Source organism: Aquarana catesbeiana, linkage group LG03, assembly GCF_042186555.1.
Source record: "Aquarana catesbeiana isolate 2022-GZ linkage group LG03, ASM4218655v1, whole genome shotgun sequence".
Taxonomy (NCBI): Eukaryota; Metazoa; Chordata; class Amphibia; order Anura; family Ranidae; genus Aquarana; species Aquarana catesbeiana.
Window position 1 is genome coordinate 628,445,107 of NC_133326.1, and position 18,957 is coordinate 628,464,063.

At 42.3% G+C, this 18,957-nt stretch overlaps 1 protein-coding gene across 6 annotated transcripts in view; it reads right to left on the reverse strand.

Moving 5' to 3' along the window:
* Positions 1–1,573: 1,573 nt before the first annotated feature.
* LOC141133212 (cAMP-dependent protein kinase catalytic subunit alpha) overlaps positions 1,574–18,957 on the reverse strand; it is a 96,135-nt gene continuing 78,751 nt past the window's right edge. For all 6 annotated transcript variants that reach the window (XM_073622440.1, XM_073622441.1, XM_073622439.1 and 3 more), the window contains 3 exons: positions 12,184–12,306; positions 5,427–5,591; positions 1,574–3,908 (listed from right to left, as the gene is read on the reverse strand). In XM_073622440.1, coding sequence (XP_073478541.1) covers positions 3,783–3,908; positions 5,427–5,591; positions 12,184–12,306 — 414 coding nt within the window. In that variant the 3' untranslated portion in view covers positions 1,574–3,782. The remainder of the gene's footprint in view (positions 3,909–5,426; positions 5,592–12,183; positions 12,307–18,957) is intronic.

Genomic DNA, 18,957 nt, shown 5'->3' on the forward strand with positions numbered 1-18,957 from the left:
TCCTCGCAGGGAAACATCTACACATGTAATCAGGGCACTGATCATCAGAGCCCCGATTACAATATAGTGACAGAAGTTAGCACCAGCAATCAGTGCCCATTAGTGATGCCAGTCAGTGCTGCCCATCAATGTCCATCAGTGCCACCTATCAATGGCTATAAATGCAGCATATTAGTGCCTCCTCATCAGCGCACATCAGTGAAGGGGAAAAATTACTTATTTACAAAATTTACCTTTCCATACACACTTATGCACCCCCCATACCATCAGAGATGCAGGCTTTTGAACTGAGCACTGATAACAAGCCCTCTCCTCATTAGTCCGGAGGATGCGGTGCCCACTGTTGCCAAAATGAATGTCAAATTTCAATTCATCTGACCACAGAACAATTTTCCACTTTGCAACAGACCATTTTAAATGAGCTGTAACTCAGAGAACAAGGGAGTTTTTGAATCATGTTCAGATATAGCCTCTTCTTTCCATGATAGAGTCTTAACTTACATTTTGGATGGCATAGCGAACTGTGTTCACAGACAGTGATTTTTGGAAGTATTCCTGAGCCCACGCAGCGATGTCCATCATAGAATCATGCTTGCTTCTAACAAAGTGCTGACTGATGAGCCGAAGATCACAGGCATCCAATATTGTGTTTTGGTCTGCGCACAGAGATTTCTGACTCTCTAAGACGCTCTTTTTATACCCAATCTGGTTACTGACCTGTTGCCAATTAACCCAACTAGTTGCAAAATGTTCTTCTAGCTCTTGTTAGTAGCACTTATTTTGTCAGCTTTTTGTTGCCCTGTTCCAACTTTTTTGAGACGAGTTGCTGCCATCACATTCAAAGTTACGTTATTTTTTCCTAAAATGGCACATTTTCTCAGTTTCAACATTTGATATGTTGTGTCCATTGTGAATAAAATATGGGTTTATGAAACTTGCAAATCATTGCATTCTGTTTTTTGAGGATTTACACAGAGTCCCGACTTTTTTGGAATTGGGGTTGTAGCTAGATAAATCATTTAAAGCGGGGTTCCACCCAAATTTTGAACAATATCTGTATGTATTCTCTTCCTTGCCTAGATGCTGACATGCCGTTTAAAAAAATTTAAATCGCCGTAATTACCTTTTATTTTTCTATTCTTCTTTGCACTTCCTGGTTCTCCTCCCGTGGGAGTAGGCGTGTTTCTAGCCTCTCCCAGACTCCTGGAAGCTAGTTTCAGGCTTCCCAGGATGCCACTGAGCATGTGCGGGAACGAGCGGTGAATGCTGGGAGCACAGCATTCACCACATCCAGGAAATAAATGCTTGTGGGCTTCAAATGCCCACAATGAAGATGGAAACCGCCTGCAGTGAATAATATAAGTTATTCTTTCCGACGAAATCTGACACAGGCGGACATATTACACACAATATGTGAGTATGTAATGCTGAGAAGAAAAGTTTGTGAATGAACTAAAAAAAAATACCAAAAAAACGATAGATAGGTGGACCCCCGCTTTAAGCCGGAGGCAGAAAAAGTTTGGTATGCTTGACAATAATACCATACCAGGATGTACAGAAAAAACATTTGACATTTTTTTTTAAACAAAACTTTATTGGTATTTTTTTCTCAAATGTTTACAGTATAACACATGTAAGAAGTGAATGTGTGTTTGTGTGTGTGCATATATATACACATATATATGTATATATATATATAGAATTTAAGTGAAAACGCAATTGAAATTCACAGATCTGCCCCCAAATTATCCCACTTCCCTCACCACGTCTGTAATAAGCCAACCCCTCATGACAAATATTTGGAAAAGCCTACCTTTCATGTTTTATCACCCTCATGCTGGATTAAAAATGGTCCTTTCCAAAATTGACCCTCCTAACTTAAGTCTTTAAAGCCACAGCACAGCTGGGGACTTGGTATTACTTCCAAACTAGTATTTAGCTCCGCAGAATGTACATTATTATGTAATAAATCAGAGAGATTGTCCCAGGACCCTACTATGCGGATCATGGGGGCATGATTATGGTTATTGAAGTCACAAATTACCAAAAACCCATTTCACCTAATGTTCTGTGGATCTGCCATTATTGATTGTATTACACTCAATCAAAGTGCTTGTTTGTTTTAAACATAGAAGCCCCCGTGTGCCATTTTGTTTAAAACAGCCTGTCAACATGCCATTGTTCTAGGACCACAAGGAATGCCCTTGGAAACAGGCCATTAAAATTAAGGATGTATCTGCTAAAATTGATTTAGGGATGATATTCAGAGTCTGTACCCAAATGAATAAAGCAGAGAGCTTTACGGTCCCGTCTTTCCAGCTACCAAAAACCTTCCCATGACATCAACTTCAAAATTGTGCTCTACTGGAAACATGGTTCCATCAAAAAAGGTATGAACCTCCATAAAAAGGGGCAGTTTGAGGTCTCCAAGCCAAGACAATAGGATAGCAATGGTGATGCTGGAGATAAACACATATATATTTATATATACTGCCCATTTTTTTTGTAACATTGAACAAAATCCACAAGAGTATTCACTCATTTGAAAAAAAAAGACAATACCTGTAGTGCAACGTGGACTGGAAGAGACCTTCAAGGTGCCCAATATTCATTGAAAAAAAAAAAAAAAAAAAAACACTCCCATTAACTGAAAGGTTTGTTGAATGGTACAGGTAAACAGGACAGAACCTACTTCTGGGCAGAAAAAAATAAATAAATTCTAGGCTTACTACATATTTTAAAAACAAAGCTAAATCAAGCCTTTAAACAGAATGAAGGACCACATCAACTGACTTTGTCCTAGACAAAGAAGCCTCACTATAGCCAAAAACGTATGCTGGTACTTTGAGATACCACGACTGCTGTATTGCCATCAATTCCCAAATTTTTCAAGTTAAGCTACAACTGCAGCTGAATTATATCAAGTCCCTCTTGACTTGAGTAAAAGGACTCACCAGTAAAATGGCACTCAAAGACAACAGGGATGACAAAAGCCACAGAAGCAGTCCAACGGCCACCACCTCCCTTTCAGAAAATAATTCTGAGGATTGGTAAATAACTTACTTTAAATAACCCCCCCCCCCCCCCCCATTATTCTGGTTTTGTGTATAAACACCAATAAAGGACCTACCAGACAAAGATTATGGCATCGATGATGGGAGAAGTGGTTAATACAGAGGCAAAAATGTGCTACGTGAACTAAACAGTGGTGTAAGGTGGGGATAAAAACTGGCACTTTCAGTTTAAAAGTCATTCTAGGATAGGGAAAGCTGGGAAACAGGACAGTGATCGGTGGGGAAAGAATTCAGATTAAAACAGTTCATTATTAATAAACTATGTAAACTAAATGATTAAAACCATTAGCCAAGCTCTTCGAATGAAAATGGTTAAAAAAAAAAAAAATAAAAAATAATAATAACAGGCCCCAACTCCTGAGGAATATGGGCCTGCCCCAAAGGTTCTGGCTCCACCCTAGAGGAACCACTCACATTTAAATAACTCTTGGCCCCTCAGATCTGTCAAGGAGAGAAGCAAAAGTGTGAGCGAGGTGGGGTATGACAGAGAATGGAGTTTTCTCCAGGACCAATCGAAACCAGCACCACCAGATCCAGGATAAAATAAGATGGCCTCCAAGTTGAATCTGCACCACTAATAAAAAGCTAGAGAGGTGGGGAGTGTGAAAGGGAAGGAGAAGTTTGTGTGCCGGTCAGTGGCGTTCTCTCCATCGGTCTCACTTGATCGCGGGAAGTCTTGAGTAATGGCTCCTGCTATCAGGGCGCTCTTCAGAACTCTGAGAATTCTTTGGCGCATTTATCTGTAATGGAGATTCTGATCTCTTCCTCTTCATAATCATCAAAATTACTTGTGTCACCCGGCCCTTTGCATTTGGGTATGAAGGGTGCCTCCACCTAAAACACAGACAAAATCGGTTTACAATCAAAGGACTAAAACATGGAAGATAAGACAGAAATATTTCAACTATCAAATCCCACTTCAGCTTACCCAGCAGTATTTCCCACAAGGAAAATACAATACAGTGCATGTATGTGGAAATCAGTTTTTTTTTTTTAGTAAAGCATACGGTTAATTGCTACAGCAAAGACATTTCAGACTGGGGGCCGGAAACCAGTCGATCGCGGACAGGCAACCGGTAGAATGTGTCCCTTCCACCCGACCCCTGGTACCTGGACAGGAGGGGTGATGGGGGAAGCATTTGCTGGAACCGATCCCCCTCTAATCATCCCCCTGCAGCAGCTGAAAGCTGGCTTCTCCTTCACTCCCTCCTGCCAGCATTCATCTATTGCAGGAGGAAAACAGAGGGGATCAGTTCCAGTAAATGCCACCCCTCCTGTGCATGGTTCCCCTTCCTTCTTCTGCCTGTCCCCACCGTGTGCTCTCTCCCCTGCAGCGCTGCCAGCTTCCCCGCCTCTCCTGATGGCTGCTGCAGGGATTCTTTCAGGACAGAGAGCAGAGGAAGAGGCCGGTAAATTTCATTTACCGGCCCCTTCCTTTTCTGAATGGACAAAGTGAGTGATTGTTACCACTCACTTTGCTCAATCATAGCTGAAGTATAGTAAACTGTTTACTATAATTCAGTTTGAGAGTGAACAGGGAGACTGCAGAGCTCTTCCTGTTCATTCATTCTGTGCAGCTGAGGTGCTGAACCCTAGTGATCTTTGATCTCCTATATGTTGTTCAGGTAGATCTCTGCCTCTCAAAAGTTTGCTTATCCCCGTTTTAGACTACTGTGTGCTTTCAAACTTGTGGCCAACGCAGAATGTCCTTTACTGTTCTAGCATGACTGTGCTCTGTGCCCAAAGTCAGCTCTATAAAGACATAATTTGATAAGTTTTGTCTTAGAGGAACCTGAATGGTCCTCCAACACTACAACCTCTGTTTAGATTAATTGTACTGCCAACTGCAAGCCAAGATCTTCTCGTCCAAAATCAGTACACTACCTCTCAAATTCTCCTTTGGCTGAAGGACTACAAATTCACTCCAAAATCTCTCGGAAAGAGTTCCCGAAAGAGTGGAGGCTGCTATAGCTGCAAACCATGTCCATGGTTTTGGAATAGGATTACCAACAATCTCATAGGTGTCCTCAAACATTTGGCCATAGAATGTATTACTTACAATTGTACCGAGGAGACAAAATGTCAGAGATCACCTACACCTGTTTACAAAGACAAATTGACTGTTGCCTGGGAATTCTGTAATTTGGTGGGAAAACCCTGTAATTTGTACAAAATGTGTATGCAATAGATTGTAAGCTCTTGTGAGCAGGGCTCAGCGTGTACTAAGAAAAATATGGTTTATTCTGTAGCTAGATGGTAGGGTAACAATTCATTTTTTTGTTAACAAATTCATCCTTCAGCTTTCCCTTTAAGATTCAGGTTCTCCCAATTTCCTTGTCTGTTGTCACATACCTTCTTTTGATAGACTGCAATCCAGTCCGTGGTGCTGAACCATTTATGGCCCTTGATATCACTCACGCCATTCTTCAGATTCCCAAATCGTTTGGTAAGGTCAACCTGCAAAAGGTTTCTGAGAAGATCCTTCAGATCAGAGCTGAAGTGAGAAGGGAAGCGTACCTGTAGAAGTAACAGAGTTCAGTGAGGGAAAATGGTAAGCCTTGGCGAGGGGATGCAATTCAAGCTAAACTCTAGGCAGACACTAACAAATTCAGCTCTGTATTCAATAATAAATCATTACATTTATTTTTTTTAAATGCAGCCAGCCTAATACCTCATTTAAACTAGTATGGTTTTTTTTTTTTACAGTCCCCTACACTGCAGCACTAAAACGGGTGGTCAATCAGTTTGGAGGCACGCAACAGTATTGCCAAGAACTGTGCTAACAGGACAGGGCAGTGAGCAGAGGGATGACCTCATCACTCTGCTGATGCTCTTTAACTGTCTAGTCAGTAGGTTAGCAGACGAGAAAAAAAAGACGCCATTGAATTCCCTAAAGTGCATCAAAAATAAACAACAACATTTTAATGTATTGCGATTTGCCATTCCTTGGGTGGCTGCATTCTTTTTTTTTTCTGAATATTTTTTCCTTTCATTTTACCTGATGAGCCTGCCAGTAATACACTTCTTGTCCTACAATGACAGACTATACAGGAACCATAGCCAGCACTTATTTGAACTACAAACACCTCCCCCTTCCTTTACCACCATAACAAAGGAGGTGGTGTATTGTAGTTTGCAGAAGAGAGCTGGTAAAACCTGATAACAATGTGTGAGATTTCAGTTCATTGCATAAGAGATTACATAGACACTGGATTACTGAAAGGATCAACAGGTCATTTTTAGTACTTGCATAATTTGTACTAAAAGAAAAATTCTAGGTAACCCTACCTGATCTTAAAAATACTCCAGCCCCACTCCAAACACCTATGCTTGCTAAGCAGAGTAAGAAATATTCATATACCTGCCTATTTTAATGCCGCACCGGTCTGGTCACATGATCTCGCGGTGTATCAGCCAGCAGCTGGTTACAGGAACGGAGGAGAGTGCGCAATGCCTGAGTGGCAAGCCACCCATAGGCGTACTATGGCCCATTCATCACTGGCACTCCCTAACCTCTCCTGCTGTGGAAGAGAGCTGGATCTAATGACCAGATCAGTGTAGCATAAAAATAGGCAAGTATATAAATCTTTTTTACACAGTAATGCCCTGTACACACGGTCGGACATTGATCGGACATTCTGACAACAAAATCCATGGATTTTTTCCGACGGATGTTGGCTCAAACTTGTCTTGCATACACACGGTCACACAAAGTTGTCGGAAAATCTGATCGTTCTGAACGCGGTGACGTAAAACACGTACGTCGGGACTATAAACGGGGCAGTAGCCAATAGCTTTCATCTCTTTATTTATTCCGAGCATGCGTGGCACTTTGTGCGTCGGATTTGTGTACACACGATTGGAATTTCCGACAAATTTTATATCCTGCTCTCAAACTTTGTGTGTCGGAAAATCTGATGGAAAATGTCCGATGGAGCCCACACACGGTCGGAATTTCCGACAACACGCTCCGATCGGACATTTTCCATCGGAAAATCCGACCGTGTGTACGGGGCATAAGTGTTAGGAGGGGAGAGAGGGAGTATCTTTAAGATTAGTTGGTGTATCCTAGAATTCTACTTTAAAAAGTGAAGTTCCGCCGAATATTTATTTATTTTATACTGCTACAGCTGCTGACTCTTAAAACATGGACACTTACCTGTCCAGGGCGCTTGCGATGTCAGCACCTGAAGACGATCTGTGACTCGGCTCTCGGGTGGAGGCACCGCCATCTTCGGTAAGGGAGTCAGGAAATGAAGCCTTGCGGCTTCATAGCCTGGTTCCCTACTGCGCATGTGCGAGTCACGCTGCGTGATCCCACTGGTCCCTGGCGTAATCCCACTGGCGGAGGGGGGGCGCAGCGGAGGAGGTGATGGATATGGCATAGATATCCGCGGATACCCAGGCTACCTATGTCTGTAAGTGGGAGCCAACACCTGGAACAGGTATCTGCTCCCCCCTGAAAGGTGCCAAATGTGACACCAGAGGGGGGGAAGGAATCTAAAAAGCGGAAGTTCTATTTTTGGGTGGAACTCCACTTTAACTTAAAAAAAGGAAACCAACGCACCCTGTGGATTTTCTGCATATGGTCTAGGAATGTGATAGAGTTAGGACTTTTTGGTCCCAGATGACTTCCTTTATTTCATCCACATTTAATCTCCCCAAGATCTGTAATCCCAAATGGTGCTTATTGGGTGTCTTTGAAGATTTGGATCTTAGTGCCATGCAAAAAACACTTTCTACTAATTCTTCTATATATTATGCTAGGAAAATAGTGGCGCCCCAATGGATATACACAGAATCCCTCCATATTACTATGTGGAAGAGACTAACTAATCAAAAAAATGCCTCTATATAAACTAACCTACAAGGCTAGAACGTCCACATTTTTCTTATTAAATTTGGGGTGCCTGGTTACATAGTTAAGTTGACTCCCCTTTGTCCTTGATTATTCCCCATCACTTTAGAAAACCCTGCTTTTTATGACGTCCCTACAGATATACTGAGTAAAAATCAAAAGACACGGGTATAGTTCTCTATGAGAAGGGTTTATTTTGGTTTAGATGGCAGGTGAAAAATAGTCATGATCTGGCAAGTCCTTTTGTACTTTTATTTAAAGCTACCTTGGTTTTGTTGTCCTCCATAATTTTATTTTATCTTTTACATATATCAGTTGATTGTATATTTCACCTACAGTATTTCCTGCACAGCTGTTTTATCATCTCCTATATACACTTCACTGCCCCCTTTATTAGGTACACCTTACTAGTACCAGGTTGGACCTCTTTTTGCCTTCAGACCTGCCCTAATTCTTCATAGCACAGATTCAACACGGTGTTGGAAACATTCCCCAGAGATTTTGGTCCATATTGAGATGATAGCGTCACGCAGTTATGCAGATTTGTCGGCTGCACATCCATGATGGGAATCTCCCGTTTCATCACATCCCAAAGGTGCTCTATTGGATTGAGATCTGATGACTGTGGAGGCCATTGGAGTACAGTGACCTCATTGTTATGTTCAAGAAACCAGTGGTGAGATGATTTGAGCTTTGTGACATGGTGCATTATCCTGCTGAAAGTAGCCATCAGAAGATGTGTACACTGTAGTCATAAAGGGATGGACATGGTCAGCAACAATACTCAGGTAAACCATGGTGTTTAAATGATGATCAACTGGTACTAAGGGGCCCAAAGTGTGCCAAGAAAATATCCCCCACACCATTACACCACCAGTCTGAACCATTGATACAAGGCAGGATGGATCCATGTTTTCATGTTGTTTACACCAAATTCTGACCCGACCATCTGAATGTCACAGCTGAAATAAAGACTCATCAGACCAGGCAATGTTTTTCCAATCTTCTATTGTCCAATTTTGGTGAGCCTGTGCGAATTGTAGCCTCAGTTTCCTGTTCTTAGCTGACAGGAGTGGCACCTGGTGTGGTCTTCTGCTGCTGTAGCCCATCTGCTTCAAGGTTCGATGTATTCTGCATTCAGAGATGGTATTCTGCATACCTTGGTTGGAACGAGTGGTTTTTGCGTTACTGTTGCCCCTCTATCATCTCGAACCAGTCCGCCCATTCTCCTCTGACAGCACCAAGGCATTTCCATCCACACAACTGCCGCTCACTGGATATTTTCTCTTTTCCAGGCCATTCTCTGTAAACCCTAGAGATGGTCGTGCGTGAAAATGCCAGTAGATCAGCAGTTTTTGAAATACTCAGACCAACCCGTCTGGCAACAACAACCATGCCACGTTCATAGTCACTTAAATCGTCTTTCTTCCTCATTCTGATGCTCGGTTTGAACTTCAGCAAGTCATCTTCACCACGTCTAGATGCCTAAATGAATTGAGTTGCTGCCATGCGATTGGCTGATTAGCAATTTGTGTTACCAAGCAACTGAAGAGGTGTAAAACAGAAAATTATGTTACGACATAGAGATTATGTTGACACATATCATTCCGATCCCCACTATTACCACCAACCTCCCCTTGCCACATACAATAGGTTCTCTCCCCTTAGAGGGATGAGGGATGATGAATACAGAGAGGACTATAGACATAATACTGGATCTTGGCATGAACGATCATATTATCACCAACCCAATGCTAACCAATACAGTGGCCAGGTTTTTCACGAGGACCAAAGACCACGAAAAAGGGGCCCAGATCTAAGAGAGGCACAAGGGGAGGGAGGAGAACACAATGGAGGAAAAAGAAGGAGAACTTGAGAGGCCAAGGAGTTTTCAATTTAAGTGCCAAGTCATTGACCAAGGGTAGGACCCCACTGCCGCCATACTTTTACAGCGCTGATTTTACGAATTTCATGTGAGTGTATCTCTTTTTTAATAAATTTGGTACTTGTTTTACAGAATCACACTATGTGGCCTTTTTCCTTCCTGCTACACAATACTGCTATCTGCTTCCCAACATCATCCCGAGGGACCTACTAGCATCCGGTTTGCTCTTGGATTTCCATCCTCACCACTCCTCCGGAACATCTACCATCACCCACCACCCAAGTCTAATTCGACCCAGTTGGGCGTATGCCCCCTTGGGTCTACGTGATCTGGTAAGCCTCCCTATTGGTGGTGGTGGTGTGTCTCCTCTGTGTTCACTCCAGATGTCACACATTTGATATGTTCCTCACACGAAGTCACTGAATTTACATCAACCATTTTATGAGTCTTATATACATGGAGGACTTTCTTCTAAGTTTTTCTTCGATATTTTTCATCATTGGTTGGACATTGTTTTCATGTTGAACTTTTAGCGCTACACATAATTTTCTGTTTTACTGTCATATGCCCATATCCTATTGGCCGTGTTAGCTGCTTATTCCTCTTTCTAGGCAGTGCAGAATTACTTGTTATCCTTCTCTTAATTGAAGAGGTGTACCTAATAAAGTGGCCAGTGAGTGTATACTGCACTTTTCTCGTGAAGTTTGACTCGATACCACTTCATTTGATAATACTTTAAACTATGTTCAAAAGAACTCCAAAGATCCCATCACCACATGTTACACTCACCAGATCACAAAATGAAATTCACCTTGGGGTAAAACCACCTTCTCACACCCCATTTAACTGTGCCTGGGAATCCTCTTCTCATCAGGAACTCCCGGTATACACTACACACTATGCACAGCAATCCACTCCCATAAAAGTTCATTGGATACTAGGAGCTTTCCCTCGTCAGCCGTGACCAACAATAAAAACAAATGTCTCATAGCGTAACTCTGTTATATTTATTTCTCCAGTAACCCCCCCCCCCCCCCCCCCCCCCAACAATTGCACTTACAATCTTAAAACCTTTAAAAGCACGTATACAATCAGATCATAAGTCAGCCATAGAGCTGCACGATTCTGGCTAAAATGGGAATCACGATTTTTTTAGAAGATAGATCACGATTCTCGCGGCGTAACATCATCTTTCACATTAAAAGGGCCAACTTTACTGTTTCGTTTTTTTTTTTTTTTTAATTCATTGAAGTGTATTTTTTCCCCCAAAAAATTGCGTTTGAAAGACCGCTGGGTAAATACAGTGTGACATAAAACACTGTATAGAGATGGAGATGGTCAGGGGGGTTGAATCGAGAATCACTATTTTTTTTTAACGATTAATTATGCAGCTGTAGTGAGCCACTGCGTGAAGCTCTCATCGCTCGTAGAACAGCTGATCGCGGTGGAGCCGGGTTAATCCACACACTTGTTGACTGACTCTATAGCCACGTGGTCACGACCTAATGCGCTTCATCATAGACTTCGTCTGAGGATGAAGCTCCTAATATCCAATGTACTCTTGGATTGCTGTGTGTAGTGTATACCGGGATTTGCCGATGAGAAGAGGATTCCCAGGCACAGTTAAATGCAGTGTGAGAAGATGGTTTTACACCCCCAAGGCAAATTTCATTTTGTGATCTGGTGAGTGTAACATGAATAGGAAGCGAGAATCCACGAGGTGTGGTGACGGGATCTTTGGAGTACTTTTGAATGTCTTCCCCTGCTCTATATGAGAGATCTCATTAACTCTTGGACTCACTTGGTGTACGGTTAGATTGCGACTATGACATTAAACATATAAATTTAGCGCTGCCAACACTTTCTCTCTCTCGGCGGACAAGGCATTTTGAACATTTTTCATGTGGAATTTGGTAGTGGCTTTCTATATACAGATATTTTTTGTGTATGAACTTTAATGTAATATATGTGCGCTAGGGGAAGTGATATTACACACATCTCTGATGTGACAACATTGCTTTTTATAGAATTCTTTGAATACTGTCAACTACTTAATATACCGCAACTTTGCATTGTGAATGTGCATGTATTTCTTTTTGTGCATATACAAAAAAAAAAAAAGAAACTAATGCAGCCACCACAACTAAGAACTGGTAATATTCAATATATATATTTTTGGTTTAGATATACTTTAAGTTATGTCATCCACCTAGCTGCACTGTGGCAGAGCTATGCAAGACTCAGGACTGAATGGACAGAAATACAAATCCTTTGACAGCTAAAACAGCTCCCATTTTTCATTTTATCTGTAAATGTCACTGCTGACCTGGAGTTTAGCTTTAAAAGAACAAACATGAATTATGTACCTTCCCAGATACAATCTTTTCATAGATCTGAATGGGCTGATCTGCAAAGAATGGAGGATAACCTGCAGCCATCTCATAAATCAGGACACCGAGCGCCCACCAGTCCACAGCTTTATTATATCCCTAGGAGAGAGAAGAGAGAAACCATTATAGACCAGGAACTAGCATGATAGAATTGTACTGCTGGAGTCCTGTGTAGGTTCCCTGCCTATACACATGGAGTGTAGATTTTTCCCAGGTTTATGTGAGGTCCCTGCTGTGTGTTGGTCTCTCCGTACAATCCATAAACACACGGCTGGCTAAATGAGCAAACTGCCAATACCGAGTGGATGTGGGATACGTGACATGTGTGTAACATTAACAATCCTTCAATGTCCATCGACAGGGCTAGGCTCCACCGACAGGGCTAGGCTCCACCGACAGGTCTAGGCTCCACCGACAGGTCTAGGCTCCACCGACAGGTCTAGGCTCCACCGACAGGTCTAGGCTCCATCGACAGGTCTAGGCTCCATCGACAGGTCTAGGCTCCATCGACAGGTCTAGGCTCTGGTGTGAGGGTCTCCATCAGGTTAAAGAACCAGTTTGGTAATTAAAATGGTTTTAGGGCTCATTGTCATGGCCTTAGAATGAACATATTTCTTTAGAGGGTATGGCTAAGTGTTTCCGATCAGCTGTGAACAGGAACCCTGTACAAATCAGAGACAGGCTCCATAGCTGTACATCTGTAATCTCATATGGAGAGATTACCTGCGGCTAGGGACCGGTAGGTGGCCCTGGTCTATGTAGAGCAACTCATCTATTCCTAGCTACAAATAACCACTCCTTGAGTAATTACATGAGAACAGCCAATCAACAGCGTCAGCCTGTCATTGATTTGTATAGGCCTCCTGTTCACAGATGATCTCGAACACCCGGCCATACCTGGCACAGAAATGGCCTATTCCGGGCGGTGTACACCCTGAACAATCGCTAAGACTAAGCCCTTTCTGCACATCCTTGAGGGTGTAGATACAACTGTGCATGTTCTTTATATACAGTCCTGGTCACAGTGAAGGGAGCCAAAATTATAGTTCTTGACTTCTAATAAAGTGAAGTGATGCGAGACGAAACCAGATGAGTGCCTGTCACCCAATTTATCAGAAGGTGTTGCCTAAACGCAGCCACCACACTGCTTGGTTTTATTAGCCAGAACAACCTCCTCTGTGTACGGCTCAAAGTAGGTTTTCACCTGTTAAAAAAAAGTCAGCTTTTATTAAGAACTAACCCCCCTAACTGCCAATGAGTGGGTCTCCGTGACAAGAAGACTCATATAGCACAACAGTACAAGGGAATAAGGCCCCTTTTACACGGGCGCTCTGATCAGGTTGGCCTGTCAGTTTTTCATGCGGACCTGATTGGAAGCTCCATTCACCTCTATGGGGCAGTGGATGTCAGAGGTGACATGTCCGCCAACACCCGCTGCTACCCGATCTGTGAAATCCAGACAGATAGGAGACCCGATTTTCCATTCAAACAACAGACTTGGGGGGGCACACCCTAAAAATGAATTTACATTCAAAATGATGCTGCTACAACCAGAACAGAACAAAATATATTATAGTGCACACATATAAAAATGACATTAAAAATACCCCCCCCCCCATTACCTCTTATTAGTGTCCACCTGTGTTATAGGAGGAATCCTTATAGTCCTCCCACAAAGAGGAGTTTGTCTCCCATGGTTGAGAAGTGGGATCTTCCATTCTATGATTAGTGTAGGACCCACTGATATTGGGGTACTTTGACGCAGTAGTGGGCTTAGGACTATAAGGCCATATTGTGTGACCAAATCCCCATTTTTTTTTTAATATGTTCAGGTGTTTTAAATAGCCTTGCAGGATTTAATATCATTTTTGTATGTGTGCACTGTAATCTATTTTGTTCTGTTTTCCATCCGTCTGAAGGATCGGATGAAAATGGACCGGCGGTCCATTTTTATCCGCTCTTCCATAGAGGAGACAGGCTCTGACAGGTCTGTCTCTGCACAGTAAGCGGACACGGACCTGTCTTCTGCCTGCTCAATGGATCGATCCCCTGCTGAGTAAAGCAGAGTCCTTATGAAAGGACCCCAACAGTTGTTATAGCTTTGCCCTGATCTTACCATGCTTTGGTGAGATGAAATGCTATTCATTCTGAATGGCACTGCATCTACAAAATGCATGTAATGCATGTAAGCTGAAAAGCAACGCAGCACAATGCATGGCATCCCGCCGTTACAAGGTGCTGCCATAAAATGCAAACAGTTCCTATTTGTTCATCTGTTGAATTGCAGACCAATTATTTTGAATGGGCTGCTTAAAAGGCATAGCCCACCTTTTGCAAAATTATTATTATTAAAGTAGAAGTCTGATCAAAACCTAAACTTAAAGTATAACTATAGGGCAAAACTTTTTTTTTATAGTATTGGACAGAGTGGAGAGGGATCAGAACACCAGTCAGTTTTTATTGCTGTCTGTGTGAGATTCACCCTCTCTACTTGTCCTGTTTAACATTATCATTGAAAATAAAATCCCACATTTTGGGTTGTCCCTAGAAAAGTAATAGAGGGGAAATCTTCCAATGGGGACACTAGTTCTGATGACTTAGAAGGCCCAAAGGAATTGCCTGAACTTGCATGGAATACCTGTCACTTCCTGTTTGAGGATGGGACAGGAAGTGAAGAGAACTCTCAGCAATGGGACACAGATGTCAAAAATGAAATAGATAATTCTACTTTAAAGTGGTTGTAAACCTCAGACATGAAAACATATCCTCCTATAGTGTGCGTTGTTTCAGTTAAGAGCACTTCATGTAATTTCTGGCTGCTGCTCCGTTCCTCTGCTATGAGTATGAATCACTTCTGACAAGTTTTCCTGAAACCAGGAGAAAAATGGTGACAGAGGAGGGATCTCCAACACACAGCCTGTGATTGGCAGCCTCAGCTCTGTTCCTGTGTGCTGTGGGGCGTGTTCCTTCTCTCCAATCAGCTCTCGGCTCTCCTCACTGAACTCTGCAGAGTAACTTCAGCTCTCCGCCCCAGCTCAGACACGCTTTATAAATCCTGGACCTTGAACAAATGTAGAGACGAGAAGACTGCAGATAAACAGGTACAACTTATGTAGGAGGATTTGTTTCATCTCTGTGTATCATCTGAGGCCATTCACTTCACGGGGTGTATGGAGGGTTTATAACCACTTTAACCATGTTCCCAACCCCATTCTAGTAGGTTTAAGCTTAGTTTTACTGGGCTTCAGCTTTAAATGTTGGCATTGAAGGCAGCAGAACATTGCGATAATGGTGGGTGCACTGCATGCGCTCCTGTAAATTCTTCCCCCAGCCCTCCGTACTAAACTTCAGTTATAGGGCTGGAGGAAGTAAACATTGGACTACAAGTGTAGTGACATCAACCGCACTTGTGCTCCACTGAGATCCGTCGCCCTCCACCATGGTGTTAAATAGGATTGTAGCTTTTCTATTAAAAGAAATCTGTGAATTGATGACGCAGACGGAGCCATGCACAGCCATACTAAATTTAAAAGAAGAAAAACAGGGAGAAGCTCCCTGCCATTCAAATAAGTCGAGGTGGGGGGGGATATGCAATGTTTGATGTTACAGCCTAAATATGGGTGCAACATAAAGCATGATCCCAAAGGTGGACTCTGTTTTAGCACCGTGCACCATATTGCACGAATGGGCCCTAAAAAGGTTATACCAGGCATCCTATGGCCCCTGCTTTTAGGCAGAACTTTTACTTTACTTACTTTACTTACATTTAAAGGGGTTGTAAAGGTAAAAATTTTTTCACCTTAATGCATTCTATGCATTAAGGTGAAAAAACTTTTGACAGTACCGCCGCCCCCAGCCCCCCCGTTTTACTTACCTGACGCCTCAAATCTTCGCTCCTCGTCCTCGTCAGCTTCATTGCAGCTCAGCCTGGTCGCTGATTGGCTGCAGTGGATGGATTGAAAGCAGCGCAGCCATTGGCTCGCGCTGCTGTCAATCACATCCGATGACGCGGCGCGCCGGGGGGCGGGGCCGAGTGATACAGCGAGCGGCTATAGCCGCCGGCTGTATCACGGGAGCGCGCCCGCAAGCACTCACCACCGTGCGAGGGAGCTCGCATGAAGGTGGTAAATGCTTGCGGGGAGGAGCTGAAACAGCCGCCGAGGGACCCCAGAAGACCAGGTTCGGGGCCACTCTGTGCAGAACGAGCTGCACAGTGAAGGTAAGTATAACATGTTTGTTATTTAAAAAAAAAAAAAAAAAACATCTTTACAACCCCTTTAAAATAGCTGACAAGTCTGTTTAAGCAGTGCTAACTTGCAGTTTATATGGGTGTGAGTGACAGTAGGCAAAAGGAAGTTTATCTGACAACAGAGAGAGGAGAATTATATATAAAAATAAATGCTCGTCCTTCAAATATATGCAAATACAACAAACTAGTTTAAAATGTGATCTCATTTACATCTTTGATAGCACATGTGTCTATGGAAGTGTACACACACACACACACACACACACACACACACACGTGTCCATGGAAGTGTACACACACACACACACACACACACACGTGTCCATGGAAGTGTACACACACACACACGTGATCCTGCACTAAGGAAATTACAGAAGCATGTAGATTCACTGTACATCTGCTAGTGTAGGTTGTAGCTTGTCATAGCAGAAGTCTTTAAATTTTTCTTATGTCCTCCATCATGGACCAGAGCTACTAAGTGCAGCCGCTTCTGCTGCTATAAGCCACAATTATTGCATTCACAAAGTCTAGGCACAGAGAAATCACATAGAAAGCCTTTGTTATATTAACCATTTGCCTACTGTAGGCTGTGTGAGATATATATGATAGAGATAGATAGATCTCTCTATCTATACACACATCTCTATCGAGATTATATCGATATATATCGAGAGAGATTATATATAGAGAGAGTCTCTCTCTCTCTCTCCAAACCATGTACGGACAGGCTGATTGTACCCAAGTCAATACATGGATCGACTTTGGTACAAACAGCATGTCGTATTTTCAGGATGCAATTATTGCCAACAGCTATAGCCGCTAGCAATAATCACTGTGTTCTCCTGGCAGAGGCAGCTTCCTGCTGGACTATATTGATGGAGACAGAGTTATTTTCTTTCCTGCAACCCATGGGTGCAGGAAAGAAAATTGTATAATTTATGGCTAGCATAAGAGACCCCTTATGTCTCAATAAAGAGTACATGTTACTGCTCAAAGCTATGATAAGGGGCTTGTTCACCTGTTGTGATAGCAATATTTACTTAACCTGTTGCCGACCAGCCGCCCTCATTATATGGCAGCAGGTTGGCACGGCTGCAGTAGGTGTACGTCAGCCGCTTTAACAGCTGTGGGAGGCGCGCGTGCCTGGCAGCCACGATGTCCGCCAGCCACCCACGATCGCTCCACAAAGAGCCAGAATGGGGATGTGTCAATGTAAACAAACAGTTGCCAGTTCTGACAGGGGAGGAAAGAGATCGTTTGTTCCTAGTGATCAGGAACAGCGATCTCTCTCCTCCTCCAGTCGGTCCCCTCCGCCAACAGTAAGAAATACCTCACAGGGAACACATTTAACCCTTTGATCACCCCCTAGTGTTACCCCCTTCCCTGCCAGTGACATTTGCACAGTAATCAGTGCATTTTTATAGCACTGATCGATGTATAAATGTCAATGGTCCTAAAAAAAGTGTCAAGTGTCCAATCAAGTGTCCACCACAATGTCGCAGTCCCGCTAAAGATTGCTGATCACCGCCATTACTAGTAAAAAAAAAAAAAAAAAAAAATGCCATAAATATATCCCCTATTTTGTAGACACTATAACTTTTGTGCAAACCAATCAATATACGCTTATTGCAATTTTTTTTTTACCAAAAATATGTAGAATACATATTTTAATACATGAAGAAATTTGTTTTTTTTTGGATATTTATTATAGCAAAAAGTAAAAAATATTGTTTTTTTTTCAAAATTGTTTTTCTTGTTTAGAGCGTAAAAAACAAAAACCGCAGGAGGTGATCAAATACTACCAAAAGGAAGCTCTATTTGTGGGGAAAAAAAAAGGATATAAATTTTGTTTGTGTACAATGTCGCACAACCGCGCAATTGTCAGTTAAAGCGAAGCAGTACTGTATAGTAAAAAATGGCCTGGTCAGGAAGGAGGTAAATCCTTCCAGGGCTGAAGTGGTTAAATAAAATAAAAAATAAAATAAAATAAAAAATAATAATAATTTCAAAGAAGCATCCCTTGTGCTCACAAGCAAATGCTAACACACATGTAGGTGAGGCATGCATATGTAAACATTACACCACATGTGAAATATCGCCTCGAATGTCAGAGAGAAAAATAATTCTAGAGCCAGATCTCACATTTAACTCTAAACTGGAAACTTGTAAAGGTTTTAAATGGGTCGTCTATGAACAATTTTAGGTACTGTAGGTACACAATTTTAAATCTTGACATGTTTGGCATCTGTTTACTCAATGCAGCATATTTTAGATGTTACCAAAAAGCATGGTATTATATTGTGTTTGTGTGCACTAAAATTCATTTATGTGTATTTTTTTCCTAAAAATTTGCGTTTGATAAATGGCTGCCCAAATATCACCTGGCATAAAAAATTGCAACAACCACCACTATTCTCCACAGCCTCCCCTTTCAGAAAATATATAATGCCTGGAGTTCTAAGTAATGCTTTAGCAAAAAAATGATGATTTTAAATGTGCTG